The sequence below is a fragment of the Echiichthys vipera genome (genome assembly GCF_963691815.1).
Source record: "Echiichthys vipera genome assembly, chromosome: 22".
Lineage (NCBI taxonomy): Eukaryota > Metazoa > Chordata > Actinopteri > Perciformes > Trachinidae > Echiichthys > Echiichthys vipera.
The window spans coordinates 16,370,379-16,389,373 of NC_139847.1; the positions used below are offsets into that span (position 1 = coordinate 16,370,379).

An 18,995-nucleotide genomic window follows, 5' to 3' on the forward strand; every position below is an offset into this window, starting at 1 on the left:
AAGCTGCCTCTAGCAGCCCACTCTATCTTTGGCTAATGAAATATCTAATGCACTTAGTTTCTTAAGTTAGCACCTGCCTCCTTTCTGAGCTAAATTACTCGGTCTCAACGGAGCGAGACACAGTGCGGTGAGTAACAAAGAGGAGAAGTCGAGTGTATTTTCAGGAAAATGATGACAAGCTCATGCTGGAGAGCTGAGCAGACAGGTTGCAGTACACTTACTGCACTCGGCCTGAACAGCCACCCTAACTACTTTGCAAATCCCTCACCTTCACTGTGCTGTGTCTGGTAGCAAAAGCTCAAATGTGCATCATAACCATGCCTTCTCCTGCCAAAACACTCTGTAAAGGCAGTTTCCTTTTTACAATCCTTGCTCTTTGTGGAATGAATTATATAGCTGCGAAATAGATGTCTAAAGGTTGGAGGCACCGGGCGAGGGCATGCAGTTAAAATGAAGAACTGGGAGATGCATTTCTGTGTCGGTAAAAATGCCATATCTGTATCTGATTTGCATGCTTATGCCCGTCTCTGCGTTCCCTCTCAGAAAGGCCTTTTCAAGAGAGCTACTGGCAAAGTATACTTCGACTGTATGCTGGACTCAGTGACCAAATAAATAAGAGCTGTGGTCACATGGGGAGAATGTCAAAGGGGGTGCAAGACCGTAAATCTATTTCAGGTATAATGTTGTGAATACTTACCCATTGACATGACTGCTAAAATACAAAGAAATACAGAACTCTAATTGCTTGTAATGTAAAGTGGCTGCAGATTTCATTTTCTGACCTTTGTCTAATTAAATTTCAGTTGTTTGACAAGGTGTGAGAGGACTATGAGTAAATATTTACACCATTAACTTGTCAAACTAATTAAGAGACAATGTTGATGTTTTGTAATAGAAACATATCTGTAATTTATCTTCTTATCTGTGAGCATTTCAGACAAAACTGGTTTTCAATTATAGTGGGGATGAAAAGATTATAGAAATTACAAATTAAATGCTTCTTTTAAAGGTCCCACAACTACTTTAAAGGTCTATTCATTTTAAGCTTTAAACTTGTGTTTTGGGTTTCTATTACAACATTTTTACATGCTTTAATGTTCAAAAAACACATTCATTTTCTCATTTTGTCTGTCTGAATACACCTGTATTCACCCCCTTTCTGAAACGCCCTGTTTTAGCGCCTGTCTCTTTAAGACCCCCTCCTGAAAAAGCCAGCTCTGCTCTGATTGGTCAGTGTTTCTGGGTCTTCCTCGTCTGTCTCTGTATCTCTGCACCATCATTGCAGCTGAAGAATGACTGTAACAGCACTGTAGCACCACGTTCTAACTATATATAGTATAGTTGTGACATCACAACCATACAGGAAGTCCTGACAGCGTGTTTAAAGTCACAGTTTCTGGTTACAGGCTGTGTGCATTTCTCTTTGGATGAGCGTTTGATACTTTCGCAGTATTTATATAGCACATTCACCTGCATCATAATAAACAAAAAAATGGAAATCTCAATTTTCACAATATGGGACCTTTAAACTAAATTCAAGATGATTTGTTTGTGTAAACATATTAGTGACAGGTCAATACAGTGCCTTCTTGGCAGAGGGGGGTTGAAATGTGAATTAATGCGGTCCTCTCATGAAACCTTGACATTCAAAGAAAGCGAAACAATTACATAATCAGAGTGTTTAGACTGGAATAATCAACAAAGGAAATCCATAAGAAAGCGAGCGTCATGATCAACGCCTGCACTGGCTGTCATTAAATTGATGAACTCTATTGATGTCATCCATCATCGACTTAATCAAGAAGACTCTGCTGAGAGGTATCGACTTGCGTGTGTGCGCAGACGATTGTTTTGTGTTTGGTGGGATGGCGGAGAGCGAAAAGGAAAATGAGAAGATTGAATATATTAGCGGCAGCTGATATATTCAATCCAGAATATCTTATTGCCTTTTTTATTAACAAACGTTAGACTAAGGAGCTGTTATAATGAGTAAAACAATGCCTCAGTATTTTCCACCTGTTTTGATTAATGGTCAATCTGTTGAAGCGGAGGAGTTTAAATATTTAGAAACCTTTTTTTAATTCTATCTACCGTATTTTCCGTACTATAAAGCGCGCTACATTTTAAGGTGACCTTCAATGAATGTCTTATTTGAAACTTTTTTTTATATATAAAGCGCACTGCATTATAAGGTGCACCTACAATTAATGGCTTATTTGGAAACTTTTTTCATATATAAGGCGCACCGCATTATAAGGCGCATAGAATAGATGCTACAGTCGAGGCTGAGGTTACATTACGCATCCATTAGATGAAGCTGCGCTAAAGGGAATGTCAACAAAACAGTCAGATGGTTGTTGCTTCCTCCACTTCCGCACCATTGATTGGTTAATGTCAAACTTTCTGGCTGCTGCTCTATTCCCGTGTTCTACTGCGTGACTAATGGCCTTGAGTGTAAACTCTGCGTCGTAAGCGTGTCTCTTAACAGGAGCCATTTTGGGCTCTTTACACAAACACACAAATGGAAATGAAACGGCACGCTTCACGCAGTCGTATATCTCAACATAGACCGCGCGTTACTTCTTCTACGAGGGAAAATAAAGTCGGCGGCTGCTCACCGTAGTTGGAGACCTGTTGTGGCTCAATATTGGTCCATATATAAGGCGCACCGGATTATAAGGCGCACTGTCGGCTTTTGAGAAATTTGAAGGTTTTTAGGTGCGCCCTATAGTGCGGAAAATACGGTAATTGGGAAACTGGATTCATATCATATAAGCAATATTTGAGAAACTAAGAGGGCTAATTACAAGAATAGAATGTCCAGAATGTCAAACAATGCCAATAAAATTATTGGGAAAGAGCAGAAATGTATAGAATTTATATATACAAAGCAGGTGGAACAAAAAGGCCCAACAATGTCTGATCCTGTTCATTCCCTTTAAAAAAAAAAGTATCTCGGGGAGATGTTGCTGCACCAACCGAGAACATTTAGAAAAAGTCTTTTATACCAATTTAAAAAACTTCACTGAATATGTACAAACCATTCACACTGGAACTCAAGTTAGTCGTCTTTGTGTGTGTCTTTTGAAACTGTTTTGCTAAAATATCACTTACCGAGGACGCCAAGCCGGTAGTTCATGGTCACCACGATCACGTTGCCGTAGGCGGCCAGGACGCTGGCGTCAAACATGTTTCCGGTGCCCTCCATGTACGAGCCTCCGTGAATAAACAGCATTACTGGCTTCTTCCTGCGGTCACGGATATCTACTCACATACACAGAGGAGAAAGCAGGGAATAGAGAGCGAAAGAGAAAGTCAATAACTGTATTTATGCCTCTCATATTCTCTTTGATCACATATTGTGTTAGACCATGATATACTGAATAGCAAATTGTTCGTCTGGGTGAGAATACAGTCCTGTATGAGAGCCTGAGAACTGCACTGTTCCCTGCAGCTGGATGTCAGCTCTTCAAATTGAGCTTGAGGTAATTTCGATTTCACAACAGGCCATTACAACAGAAAACACTGCAAGAATCTAATCAAATGTTTACTGGTGATTAAAGCAATAATGCTTGAAGAGAATCACTGGGTAGTGTTGCATATAAGAGCTAACCTGTACATCACTGCCTCTGACGGGCTTTATTTCACACTGAGGATCAGATTGACTAACACTGATGCCCAAGCACAGCACACGAGGGACTCCACTAGTGCGAGGTTATTCACTAAACTGAAGCACAAAAACCAGGGACACGGGTGAGTTAAAATTGATAATGTACATGTACGTGTGAGGACAAAGAAGTTCTTTTGCTGCGAGAGCTCAGTGCTGGTGTCAAAGCTCACCCCAAAGAGCTCTTTGCTGCAGAGAAAAGATGTTTTGTTTATAAAAAAGCACTCTGGGACAACGGAACAAACAGGGCTGCACAAGTGCAATTTACAGGCAAAAACAAAAACACCAGCATGACATCAGGAACCATATTAAAGCCAAGCCTACAAGGAGAAAACCCAATGTCTGAAGAACATTCTGTGTGCAACCAACAGATACTAAAAGGCCACCGGCTCTTAATATATCATGTCTGCTATGAATTTCCATAATTTCCTCATTTTATTTTGCACAGTGAAACTTGGAACTCCCATAAATGCAAATCACAACTGGCCCTGAGCTGCAGGGACAGCTATATCGAGCTATTTCTAGGTCAATTACCCTGGGGAATCTTGAGAAAACACCCTTTTCTTGGATGGTATCATTTTTGCACTGGCACACATTGTAAATGGATCCTGCCATGAAGTTAGAAATTAAGAGATAACTGAAAAAGTTCTGTGTGAAAAAAATCTCATTTCTACTATTGGAAAACATGACACAAAGTTAAGGTTCAGGGCTCGTTCTTTTAAAACACAGACTGTTAATCTCTCTTTCTTCCAAAGGGTAACATTTATTTTTCTTGAAATAAGAAGACGTGGATTCACTTGTCTATTCTGCTGTGGAGATACATTTCATTTATTGATTTTCTTTCTTGAACATGAAAAGAGTCAAAACACTTCAACAACTGTTTACTTACTTTAAAAAACCCCATGAATATTCTATCAACTAGCCTGTAAATATAAATATTTTAGTGGAGCTGAGGGTGTTTAGTTGATTTCAATTTAGCGCTGCAACTAACAATAATTTTGTTTGTTGATTAATCTGAGGATTATTTTCTTGATCAATCGATAAGTGGTTTGGTCTCTCAAATCCCCCAAGCTTAAGGTGAAAATACTCACTTTTAAGAAGCTGAAATCAGAGAATTTTGACTTCTTTATTTAAAAAAATGAGTTAAACCAATTATCAAATGGATTCTCAAAAATAGCTGGCAATTAATTAAACAGTTGAGGACTGATCGATTTAATCTTTGCAGCTCTATCAAACGTCTGATTACATGATGGTATAAGTTCAAGTATTATTCTTTGGATGTCAGATGCTTTAACATATGTCTTGTACTACAGCACTGTGTGCATGCGGCTTGCTCCCTGATGGGCCCTCATTGGCCTTTGAACCAGTCTCCCAGCTGACTGAGAGCAACGACACTCCTGTCTGCCAGGAGCCTACGGTAGCATATGGCACACAAGACTTAGAACCGTGGCATAGTGACAGCCCCTGTTGGCTTCTCTGTTTGTGTGTGTGTGTGTGTGTGTGTGTGTGTGTGGGCCAGGGGATATGAAAGAGCGGTAGTGCAGAACAACCACATAAATAAGCACTACAGCATCTGTTAGAAGGGAAGAGAGATGGAGGGTGCCTTGCTCCCTGTGAAACCTGCTTTTATATAAATACACACACATAATATATGTGAAATACCTGCTGAAACATCAAATGCTTCACATGGAACACACACCCAAAAACACCTGTGATACACACAGTCATATTAATACACAGCCAAAGCCAAAAAGCTGGTTTATCAGTCAGGCAGACACACTTGCACTGGGGAGACAGAAATTTACAGGCAGCAGCAATGGAGAGTCGCTATGGCAACTGCTTCACTTTAACTTGTTTGAAACTTTCCTTCCTCCCTCCATCCCTCTCTCTCTCTCTCTCTCTCTCTCTCTCTCTCTCTCTCTCTCTCTCTGTCTCACTCCCTACATGAGCTAATCTCACATGGACATATTCTCATTGACTGTTGCTGTGGCAACATATTGCTCTCGTGCATCTCTAACCCCGTGACGCCCTTCGCCAAGTCTCAACCTGAATCTCATTTCATTAGCGGCGAATGTACACATGCACACTTCCTATACCCTGCATATTGCACCAGGAGACGAAGACTGACAGCCACTGACATCATGGGAGACAGAATGCAGATGCACTGATGTACCCACCCGCACTCACATAAGACACAAACACACATGCCAAGCAGGCTGTCACAGTTGACCTGTACGCTCCGTCCATGGATCAGTTACAGGGCGAATCGTTCTGGCACAGTGACAGATAGGACGGAGGCCCTCGGGGGCTACAAGCTTTCCCTCTCTCTCTCTCTCTCTTCCTGTCTCAGGTGCTCTCGCTCTGCCTCTGGCTCTGTTGTGTTTCCACCACAGCAAATGTTTAGCATGCAATACCCACAGATGGGCAGGTGGTTAGGTTGCCAGCCTCAGGATTCACATGCCATCCCCATGTGGGATGAACTGCTCATAAAGTTGAAGAGACACTCCACATCCATCATTTATCTCTTTAAATAGGCAAATGTCATTTGCTTCCAAAGATACAAACAGAACAGGTGCTGAAGGACAACATACTGCCCTGAATATGGAGGAAGTTTGGGACAGTGTCCAGAATACAGTACAACAAAAGCCTCAACAAACCCTTTAATTCTTACGCTAGATTATCGGCAGATGGTAAACACTTCCACATAGACATGATCTGATGCTGTAACACAAGAGTTACTCATAGTGACATGGCAGGGCAAGCACTGCTTTGTCTTGTTCTACTGTATACATGTCTAAGTAAATGAAGGGTAGAAGTTCAGCAACAGGTCAACATCACCAAAAGGCATGACTGAGGGGCTTACTTTCACTTGCTCATTGGATTAAAACTGTTCAGCTAGTCTATGGTGGAGGTCAATTTAATCAAGTACAATATATATAATTCATTTTACTTACAAACACTACAGGTGAATAGGGTCTTTTTTAACTGGCAGATATCACCATGAAACTTTCCCAGTTGATTACCGACATCAAGACAAACATTTCTGAATTACTTTTGATGTTTAAATGTGCATAGCGCTAATTTGCAGACATTTCCAGCATATACATGTGAACATTGGATAAAGCCAGGTTCAAAGTTGTTGTTTCATTTTGTTGACATATAAGCGTTAAAGGTTTTCACAGAGGGGATTTAGGATATCTCGTTCATCACTCAATAAAAGTCAGGAAATACATCAGCCATTAAAAAAGAAACAGGAATAAAATGTTGTATAAATCAGACTATGAATGATATATCAGCTAACCCCTCTGTAAAAACCTTCAGAATATAGATGGGAATAAAACTGAAAAGTTCGGTGTGTGTGTGTGTAAGTGCTGCTGAAGTGGAGATTTCTGTCTCTGAGAAAAAATGATTTTAATAAAATAGCTTTTAGAAATATGATTAGTAAAATTCCAAACATTTTACAGCATATTAAAGGTGAATATGGTAAACATTTTAACTAATATATATCATCATGAAGCTTCCCCAGTTGATTAGTGACAAAGAGATATTTTGTCGATTTTAATCCAGGTCTGTGCGGAAAATCCACCCAATGATGCAAACACACACCTTTCCATGACACAGACCTGGACTGAAATGGGTGAAGGATCCCTTTAAGACAATTATTTTTTGGATAACTTTCCTCAAAAATGTTATGTTTTATGATCTGAAAAGTTACGTTTAAATATACAAATGAGTCATTATTTGATGCTAACTTTTGGTAAATGTCAGAGAAATCTATAGACGCGAACAGACAAAGTAGTAAAAAAACATCTAAATGTGTTTTTTGTTGTTGTTTTATTTCTGCTAGTCTGAAAAAAGACCTGTTCTGGGGCAATATATCCTGAAATCTCAAAATTACCAGAAAACTGCCTGCAGGGTCTGCCTTACATTACTGCCACTGTCCACCACTGCTGCCGCTTCTCATTTAAAGCCTTTTACATGTAACACTCCTTTTCCATTGCGGCATTACGTTTACTTACACGTGACTTTACTTACTTACATTGCCTACTGACAAGAAATACTGACAGGCTAAGGGTCTGAAGAAAACATTGGAGACAAAGAAGGAACAATGATTGACTGAAAATCTAAATTGAAAAGGTGAACAAAATAAACGCCACTGAAGAAATTGGCTCTGCTCAACAAACACAAACAACAACAAAGACAAAGCAAGATGGTAGAGAGCAGCTGAGGGCTGGTACCCTGAGGGCTTTACCATGGCTGCTGATCCTCTCAAGCAGAACGGAGACAATGAGACGATTAGGCCTAAACTTGTGTAGAGTGTTCCAGTTTAGCACACCGCCCACCGCCGCCCTCGGAGACGCCACCCTCTGGTCTCCCGATGAGACTCGGGGCTTCGCTTCCACTACATTATCAACTGACTGATTAGTCACGGGGATGGAGCGTGGTCTGTTGTGCCGTGTGCGTCACCGTCTGCTGTTGGTTTGATGGGAAATGATGTTTGCTGTCAGTAAACACTGACAGCCGGCAGAGAGGGAGAGGAAGGGTTGATATGCACTTAAGTGGCACAGCTGAACTTCAGGGTTTAACAGGAAGGATAACAGTTGAAAAGCCTTAGATTGTCAAGTCTACATATTTTTTTTTTTTTTAGTAACAGCTAAGGGTAAACCAAGGATTAACCTACACCCTACATCGTGTCTAACTTGGCTTTCCTGGCAGCTACAACAGCAGAGAGAAGCATATATTACTTTCTTAACAGAAGAGAGCGCAGGAGCCTGCTGAGATATCATCTTCCCATACGTTAAACCGAGCATGGAGAGATGGAAGTGGAGGGCCCTCTGCTTACAGAGAGCCATAATTAAAAAGATATTGAATCACATTGGGGTGAAATGACAACTCAAGGGGGAATATCGCAGCATGCAGAGTTTTATACCTTCTCCAAATTAGCATTTTCAATTTCTCCCATACAGGCTCGACTTAGTGTATCTTTCTACCATTTCTATTTTCATTTTCATTAGTATGGATGGGCCATGGAGTGTGTGTACACAAGCACATGTGGGTGTGAGGCGGAGATAAATATTGACCTTTTACGCCGAGGTTCCAAGCTGTAATAATAGGGAAATTGCTCACAGCAAATGATGAACTGTCATCTGTGTGCAAATACACTGAAGCTCTTTGTACTAGTGGTCCAATTAACAGAAAGGTTACAGAGTGGTGAAAATATTGTAACAGTGTAATGGAAGGAATACATTTATGTGGATTTCTATTTCTGAGACCTGTAATTTTTGTCATGATGGATTGGAATTATTACAAATATCTTCTATGAGTAAGTCAAGTTGTTTAAGGAATACATGGATGTACAGTACATCACTAATTTATAGGGCAAACATACTTTTACTGTAAATATGCAACACATCCTCCTCATTAAGACATTTATTGGAAAAAATGATGAAATATATCTCTATGTTGAGACAGAAACTAAGATACAACCTTGAATGTAAATCAAATGTGTTGCATATTCAGAAGAAGAGTCTCAAAAGACTTATTTAATTTACGTTAAACTGCAGATCATGTTTGCATTGGCATGTGCAAAACATAGAGCAAAACACACAACTGCATTAGTTAGATTAGATTATCTTTCAAATATTATTCATGGATCTGTAGACATGACAGTTTGAACAGTGACTGATTTTTAATCACATATAAAGCTAGTAGACACCCAAGATTTTAGATCGCAAACAGGGACATGCTTGAGTAAGTCGTGAGCAACATGAACTGGACTGCATTCAGGAAAAACAAAACAACTGTACTGTCACCTCACTGTGTGGCTGTCATCTCTCTAATAAGCATGTCTGTGTGTCTGTGTGTCTGTGTGTGTGTGTGTGTGTGTGTGTGTGTGTGTGTGTGTGTGTGGGGGGGGGGTCAATAATAGGTCAATGGCAGGCTGATGTGATAGAGGGCTGGAGGTGGAGACAGGCAGGTGATGAATGGGCTGTGATGAGATGCACAGCAGCAGCAGAGCTGGTCTATAGGCCACCGAGCAGGGCTAAGACTTAATCGTTAGAGCACAATGGATCAAGGCAAAGGCCACGCTGATTGCATCTGGGACGTGTGTGTGTGTGTGTGTGTGTGTGTGTGTGTGTGTGTGTGTGTGTGTGTGTGTGTGTGTGTGTGTGTGTGTGAGAGAGAGAGAGTTGTGAGGCATTTTTAAAGGAAAGTAAAGAGAGATAAAATAAATCAAACAATTTTTTGCCTGAAAAATAGTTACAGACTATTCACCGTCAATGAAAATGAAAATCAACAAGTAGAGATGTGACACTTGCTTTAGAAAGGTCATTCATCACAACAGACATCATGCCACTTACCATGTATTTATTTTCTTTGTCAAATTTACATAATTGTAACATAGGAGTGTACTTAAAATCTGCGTTAATCTGCCAGACACTGCCTTAAAATCTCTTCCAAGTGTTGCAAGACTTTAGAATTAGCTACTTGATAGTACTGCATTTACAAAATGTGTTTAAGACTTACGGGAACAAACCAACATACAAACGAAAGAAGCAAACAAAAACCTATTCTAGGATATATTAGGGTGAAGGCCTGATGAGTTGTCCAAGACTCTGACGGTGACCGAAGTGCATTGTCTCGCTTATACCACGGTCGATTACAAAAGAACAAATACTGCTCACCTAAGAGCCAGAAATCTACAGTCATGCTAGCAAGTTTCACAGTCAATATCACTGTGTATGGTAGACAAAATAAATATAATCTGACAGTATGTACAGTATAGTAACAAGACAAAGTAGCTATCCAGCCACGTTACTGCCCCTAAATCAATATCAAGATTTTCGCGAGGCCCCGCTGGCAGCCTGAAGTAGGCACTGAAGGACTACTGTCAGTGTTTTAAATAAGAGGTTCTGATCTTCTTTTTAATTTAGCACGTTAATTGAGAACAGTTAACAGTTTCAATGAAGCTACTCAGCCGTAGTGTCTTATAACGTGTACATGGACACCATGCAGACAATCAGAATGGAGTATTCACCAAGTTATGCATTCAAAGGCTGCAGCTTGGAAACTAACTCTCAAGTATCAGTCCTAGTGCACTGCGAGCCTCTTAACACCCTGATTGAAGTATGCATAATTACATGAATATAATTAACAATAAGATTGCCTTGTAAAAGATGATTGCATTTTTGGAATGACACAGGTTTTATGTAAGATTATCAAAACCCTACAAAACACCTGTTCTGACATGTAATTTGACCCCTTTTAGAGCCAGACTGCATTTTTCAACTCCTTCTTATTTTGCGCGTGGGCATATGGTATATGTTTGCCTGTCAAGGGTTTATGGCAGGGCTATTCAATTCATTTGGAATTGGGGCTGGTTGACGAGTATGATCAAAAATAAGGGGCTGGGGAAATATGAGCATCACATTAATGGATATTGTAAAACAATGCAGCGACATAGGAGTGCATACAGTATATTGTCTTTATTCTATCAATGTAAATATTAGTCATAGGCCTCAAAGTGCAACTATTTTGTCAAAAACAATCCTTGTTAAATGAACAAACTTGTGAACCAGAGGTTTACACTCAATTATTGGACTAACGTGAAGTTTGAGGCTCCTGTCCTTTACTTGAGTATTTTGTTTACATGCTACTTTATTCTTCTACTCCACTACAAATCAGTGGAAATATTCTACTTTTTACTCCCCTACATTTATCTGATTACTTCAGTTACTAGTTATTTTACCAGGCTGATAAGTACATAAGAAACATTAGTTTATTCATCAAAACCTGGACTGACACAAATGAACGTAACATAAATGCAGAGTAGCATTATTTTTATTAACTTATCTCTTCACACGCAGATATGGCTGCAGAGTAAACACAGGCTTCACAGTGACAGAAACAAAACTTCTCTGTCCATTTTCTGGTGAACTGTTGGTTTTCTGTGTCAACCTTTTTTTTTTTCAAAGTAGAAACAGACACTGATGTGGTGATTTAACCACAGATTTAACCAAACTGAAATGAACAAACAGAGCGGAGCTGAGCAAGCTGTGGCCAAGAGGATTCAGAAACCCACAAAGAAGAGCGTGCGTAGCGTTGTGGCGTGCGCCTACAGCGAGCGCGTGGAGCAAGTCTTTCAGTGCGCTGAGATGGTAGCGCTGAGATGGTAGCGCTGAGATGGATACGAGAAAGGACAGCGGCCATGAATTACTTTTTCACACGGGCTTCTACTCAAAGGGCCAGTAAATATTTCCTCGCAGGCCGGATCCGGCCCGGGGGCCGCCAATTTAATAGCCCTGGTTTATGGGATAACCATGTTAAGGAGAATAGATTCACTGCAGTGTATATGCTGCACGGATGGTTCGAATCAAGCATCTGATTGGTTGTTAGGCGTAGTATAATTTCAGTATACCATGGCTATGACGTCCAATTCCTTGTCACAATTCTATATCACTCCACTTTCATCTTTTTATACAGTGTAGGGACTTAAACATAAACTTGCAAAAATATTTCAACATGTTAATAAACTGATTGGTTAATCTTATTTATCACAACATATTCATAAAGTTGTTGGTTATCCTATTTCTAACAATGCTCTCTGTCATTGGAAATGTCAATCAGCTGGGCTGGTGGTGACAGAGTGCTATCTTTAGCTTAAGCTAACACTACATGTTCACGGAAGCAGTAGCTAAATCTGTCTACAGAAAAGTTATTTTTTTTCTGCTTTTTTTCTTACTTATAACCGGACTGAGCTAGCAGCGCAGTTAAGTGTTACTATGTGTGGTCTGTATTCAGTTTGAGAAACTTCACGATGTCTACAAGCTAATGTTAGCTTAAGTTGACCCTTGACTCAATGGGCAGTAGAAACTGGTTTTGTTGCCTAAATCTTTCCAAAGTAAAAATACTTTTCCAGCAGATAAATTAGTTACAACAAGATTGAGCTAGCAAAGCAGTTTAGTGTTTAGGTGTGTGGTCTTTATTCAGTTTGAGAAATGTCACAATGTCTGCCAGCTACGCTAATGCTAGGCTACACTTAAACTAAGATTGTATCAACAAGCTAAATTACATCAAGATAGTACATTCCATAGCAACCACTAGCGAGGCCAATTTCTTTGTAAGAAAAATGCTTTATGGATAATTTTTGTTAATAGACACTGTTTAAAGTTGAATATGTCCATCACTTTAAAATCTCCATAGCTTTACGTCGGTCCAAACAACAGCCCTTAGCCGTGACATAATCCCAACATACCACGGCCTGTCATGAGCTATTGATTAAATATACAGTACATGCACAGTTCAGCAAACTGGGTAGTGGTAGCTTTTACATGCAACTTTTTAGAGTTTTTAAATTTTAAATTGACTAAAATCAATGAGACTGACGGTTAATTTGCTATGCCTGGATATGGCCACAGGAAATAAATACTTCTAATCTAAAAACTCCACCACTTCTCCAGTGGTCAGTGCACAGACTGAGGAAATGCACGCACACACACACACGCACGCACACACACACACACACATACCAAGTGCTGCTCCCATTGCCTCTGTTCTCACTGTCTGCCTGAGCTTATAACACCGGGGCTGTGGGGACCAGCATGGAGTTTGGATGATTCTAGTTGCTGTACTGTTTGTACTCAAACACCCACCTCACAGCTCAATATGCTTCCCAAGATCAAACAGCAAGCCCTCCAGCAAAATAATAAGCAGCTTCAGCTCATCAGGCATCAGACGTGTATACAGTACCTCTCTAGCATTGTATAACCTTGGCCTGAAAAAAATAGTGGATGTAGATTCTGAGCCTGATTAATGAATCCAAAACAGAATTGCCTCAAACCTGCATTCTTTCTAATGTCCAGCAGAGGCAGTAAACCTGTGTTTGAGTGATCAGTGTTAACGGTTTAGAACTTCCCCCCTCTCCTCTTGTCCAGTACAGATTGTTACATTTTGGTCGCCTAAAATGTCTTACTCAGTTGCACCATGCTAAGTAGCTATAGCACGGGTCTTAGCTGGTAACTTAAGGGAAACTGGTGATTTTCAATTGGCTCAGTGTCACTGTAGTACCTGCAGATAAACAGCGCCAATGCACGGAGCAAGGGGATTTGGGTTAGCTGGTTGAAAAACAGTCCCCCGGGCTTCACTCTCCTTGTCCACATATGTCAATTCTAGTTCCAAAATAATGAGATGGCAATGGCCAAACACCAATCTCATGGCTTCAAAATGGTACCAATTGGCGATGTCACAGTGGCTATATCTATTATTTTTTACAGTGTAAACAACGTTGATAAATAAATAAATATTAGCCAAACAGATTATTGGCCTGGTTTAGGTTTGACATCCAAATCCAGAAAAGCAGTCAACAACAACAAAAAGACAAAAATGCTCCTCGTCAAAGAATTAGATGGAGCGGGATAGTTTTTATTGTGGTCGTATTTTGCGCTCAACAACCTTCCCTTCCCCAAAGCAGACAGCAATGCTACTTCTTTTCTTCAACAAATTAAGTGTGCGCGAGGTGAGAAAGGAGCAGAGTGAGGGAAAGAAAAAAAAAAGACCAGCAGAACCATTGGGAATAAAACTAGCCAGCCGGGCCTGTCTTCCAACAACATTCTCTTATTAGACTCAATAACATCTCCAAAAACACAAGCACTCCTTCTAATTTTCTCTCGCTGTCCATCTATCGCTCTCTCTCTCTCTCTCTCTCCTCTTCCTATCTCACTTCCTGTTGCGCTCAATCTATCTCACGTTCTTTATCTTCTACTTTTCACTCTAAGCAGCCACCACGCTGGCCTCTCTCATCTTCTCCACTTGATAACCCCTTTCTTTTCATCTGGCGCTCTTCCTCCCTCTGTCTTAATCTACCACTGGCTGTTACCTTTTTAATACCTCCTTCCAGTGGCACTGAGTAATCTGCCTTTTTCTTTTCTTTGTTTCTCCCGCGATTTGTCTTCCTCTATCTTTTTCTCATCTCTCTGTCATAGAATTTTGTAGCACTTATACTGTTAAATTATATCTCTCATCCCCTCCTCTCTCCCATTTGTGTAACAAATAGAGGTTGGATTAGGCTGACTTTTTGTTTTGCTCACTATTAGGGAGCGGATCAATTCCACAAATTGAGTGCATGGGGAAGCGAATACGCACGCACGCACACATACACACACAAAGACACACACACACACACACACACACACACACACACACACACACACACACACACACACACACACACACACACACACACACACACACACACACACACACACACACAGCCCCTCTGTCCTCCAAAATACCAAAGTGACAAAGACGATACAAATACAGGCATTGTCCTTGTTATCCCACTGCTGCCTCTCCGTTTTCCCCTCATAACGGTCTTCTTCTCTTCCATCTTCCACATCCCTTTCTTTCAGCCTTAAGCCTTTTGAACTTCAGCTGAACTCTCTCTTCCTTCCTTCCTTCCTTCCTTCCTTCCTTCCTTCCTTCCTTCCTTCCTTCCTTTCCTTTCATTTGCTTGTCTTCATCTTCATATTCTTTATGTTTGATGGCAAAATACCCTAATTTTTATTGGAGTGTTTGTTTGTTTCAAAAAGACACCTACATCATGTCATGTTGGAAAAGGTCTTTAGAAGAGCTTTAGAAGTATGCTAAAACATGCTTACTGTAACAAAATGTGAATGCTTTGATTTAAATACATAAGGAACACTACTGAGTAGCTACAGAATGATATAAAAGCCTCAGAAAAATAATGGGTATGCCCTAAAATGAGCATTCGGATCTGATTTAAGTAAGAAGTGTGGTGGAGCTGGGATGTTCATTTGTTTCCCATATATATTTGGTACAACAGATGGCCACAATCCTGAGCCGTCTCTAGGTTTAACACTACAGTATTGAGTTGAATTACTTGTATCAGCGATAGAGAGTATGGATTTTTATAGGCTGCAGGTTATTTCTCTAAGGGTGTGCAAGGAATACATGTCAGTGGAAGGTTCTCAAGCAATCATTAGAGTTCTGTATAGATGCACATGCATTTCTGTCACTTGTATCTGCACATGTATGTATGTCTTAATCAACCCCACTACAGCGGTCTTTCTCATCTCTCTCCTTGCTGTCCTCATGCAACTCTCTTATTATCCCCAATCCTCCACCCTCCTTCCCTCTCTGTGGGCCTCTCTGCCCTCGCTTTTCCTCCCTCCTATAAAGCTCTAGTCATTAATGGGGCTCCCGTTCCAGCCCTGGTTTCACAGGGTGTCTAGGGTCTAATTGGGACTGAATGAGTGTGAGTGTCTGTTGCTGTGAGGCCTCATTGACACAGGCCGGGGCAGGGTTTTGACCCCCTCCATAGAGATGAACTCTGAGTTTTTTTAAATGAATTGTTCATGTTAAGGTCGGGCTTCAAGGGTTCCAGAAGCAGTTTTATTTAAAGAAAATAAGAAATATATAAAGAGAACTGCGGAGTATATTACCTTGTGGGTAAAATGTATTCTTTTTCTATTTGTGAGTGTATGAGTTTGAGCACAAAGAGCTGAAGAGCCCTAAATTGGGTGTAGAGTCTCCACAGTCGTATCCATTCAGACACCAGTGTTCCCATTAGGTAATGCTGTCAGCTCTGCCACTACCCACGACTCTCCATCTTATACATAACAATACCTCCTTAATTGGAATGCTACCTTGGCAGTTGCAACACAATTCAGGGGAAAACGGAAAAACAAAATGAGAAATACAACACACCCTGAAAACTGCCCTCGCTAGTCAAAGTGGGCGGAACATCGGTAACCTAACAAAGCAACTAAACATGTATAACCCTGTTTCCCAAAAGTTGTGATGCTGTGAAAATATATATATATAAAAACAGAATGCAAATCATTTAAACCCCGTTTGTAATTGAAAATAGCACAAAGACATCAATTCAAATAATGCAAGAGTTTTGTCATTTGTTTTGAAAATTAGATCCTCATTTGGAATTTGATACCAGCAATTTCCAAACAGTTGGGACAGGGTCATGTTTACCACCCTGTTGCATCACCTCTTCTTTTAACAACACTGTGAGCATATGGTGACTGAGGAGACCCGTTGCTGTCATTTTGAAAGTGGAATGTTTTCCCATTCTTGCTTGATGCAGGTTGATGTTTCAGCTGCTCAACGGTTCAGGGGTTCCTCGTCGTACTTTACGCTTGATAATGAGCCAAACATTTTGAATGGGTGACAAGACGGGACTGCGGGCAGAACGGTTTTATCTCCTCGACCCTTACTACGGAGCAATGCTGTTGTCATTTGTTCAGAATGTGGTTTGGCATCGTCTCGCTGAAATAACCAAGGCCTTCCCTGAAAAAGATATTGTCTACTTGGGAGCATATGTTGCTCCAAAACCTGTATCTTTCAGCATTAACGCTTCCTTCACAAATGTGCAGGTTAGCACATCATAAGAAGTCTGATGGTCCCTCTCCTCTTTAGCCTGGAGGACACGGCATCCACGATTTCCAAAAATAATCTCAAATTCTGACTTGTCAGACTCCGGGACAGTTTTCCACTTTGCCTCAGTCCATCTAGAGCTCAGGACCAGAGAAGAAGGCGGCGTCGGTGGATCTGGCTTATACACTTTTTCTTCTTTGCATGGTGTGGGATGCTCTTTTTATAGCCAATCATGTTACAAACATGTCACCAGTAAATCTAACTAGTCCACCGGGTGTTTTTCTTTTAGCATTTCACACCTTCTCCAGTCTTTCGTTGCCACTGTCCCAACTTTTACTAAAACGTGTTGCTGGCATCAAATTCAAAATTCACACATCACATTTTCACAAATAAATACAATTTCTCAGTTTCACTATTTGATATGTTGTCTTTGCATGCTTTTAATTAAATATGGGGTTTCAATATTTTGTAAATCATCACATTCTGTTTCCATTTACAGCTCCTTTGGAATCGGGGCTGTAACAGCAAAACTGCCTGTGTATGTAGAGAAATGATTCCTCTTCCCTGCTATGTATGTCGATGAATTATGTGAGCGTGCGTTTCCCCAGCAGGCATGCAGTTTGAGCTGTGATCTCTGGGATTGCCATACAGCGGTATTGCCAGGAGCCTGGCTTCGTTGCACCACGGGGTGTTTGTGTGTGTGTGTGTGTGTGTGTGTGTGTGTGTGTGTGTGTGTGTGTGTGTGCGTGTGTGTGCGTGCGCGTGCGCGAGTGTGTGTGTGTGTGTGTGCGTGTGCATTCGTTCGTCTGTAATCAAACATTTTCATATGCATGGAGATCTTCCTGTTTGTGCTCCATGTCACCCCAGGGGGGATATGGATTATCAGCAGCCACTTATCTCGTCTTGTCGGTCCTGACAGTTAATCTGATGGTGGAGTAGCAGATTCTAACTCTGCTACAGAGCTGCCAGAACTTCAGCTCTGATGGGTTTTTGCAACTTAGATTCACCCAGCCCACATTTTTCCCTGCATCCATGAAACTAAACTAAAATGACCGCTGGCAAACATCATCTTGAATATGGAAGTTTTCCATCTGTGGTGCCATGCCAAGAATATTTCCGCTGGCTAAACTATTTATAAACATCACAAAATCACATCACTACTGTAGCTACTTGTGTTAATGTATTAAAGTTAGTGGCGCCGGGGGCTATTTTAATATGAGCGTTTAACATCTTTCAAATGAATCCCATTATGAGGATTTATTGTAATTAGATATGGTGTTACACAATTACATAATCTAAATTTATAATAACAATAATACATACGAATTTTTTTTTTTTTTTTTTTAGAAAACCTAATGTGAAATATTGTGAGTTTTTATTGTACGCTGAAGTTGTTCATAAAATGAGAAAAAATTACATTTAATTTACAAAGGCGTATCCACCAATAGTCCTTACCATGTGAGTATTAATTTAATGAATCACCAGACAACATGCTGTATCCTGATCAAGACTGAATAGCATTAGATGGTGTTTGAAAATTGGGCTGTTTAATATTGAAAAGATGAAGTGATGCTGCTGTTATTGTGGGTACAGCACATCTGTAAACTTCCTTTACTTTGATGACATCACAGAGAACAGTTTTACATTGTTTACTTTGATGATGTTAACCAGCAGAAACTGGTAAAGTTGGATCATAGGCAAAGAAAAATGAATTTGCATCATCAAGGAATTCAGCCCTCATGAAATATCAACGCTGCCTCAGATGTTAAGTTGAAATTATTATTTAATTATTCATAACTTTGCTTAATATCTTTGACAGTTGATAAGATTGTGGTTTGGGTAAGACACTGAAAATTGTCAGTGCTTACTTTTTCAATATTAAACTAAGGCCAACGTATTTCCCTAGTCTTTACCGAGTGCT

At 40.3% G+C, this 18,995-nt stretch overlaps 1 protein-coding gene across 3 annotated transcripts in view; it reads right to left on the reverse strand.

Moving 5' to 3' along the window:
* nlgn2a (neuroligin 2a) overlaps nt 1-18,995 on the reverse strand; it is a gene marked incomplete at both ends in the record, with an annotated part of 127,539 nt that overhangs the window by 62,271 nt on the left and 46,273 nt on the right. For 2 of the 3 annotated variants that reach the window (XM_083937360.1, XM_083937359.1), the window contains one exon: nt 3,115-3,264. In XM_083937360.1, coding sequence (XP_083793486.1) covers nt 3,115-3,264 — 150 coding nt within the window. Of the gene's footprint in view, nt 1-3,114; nt 3,268-18,995 lie in introns of all 3 variants that reach the window. The other variant, XM_083937361.1, reaches the window with a different exon arrangement.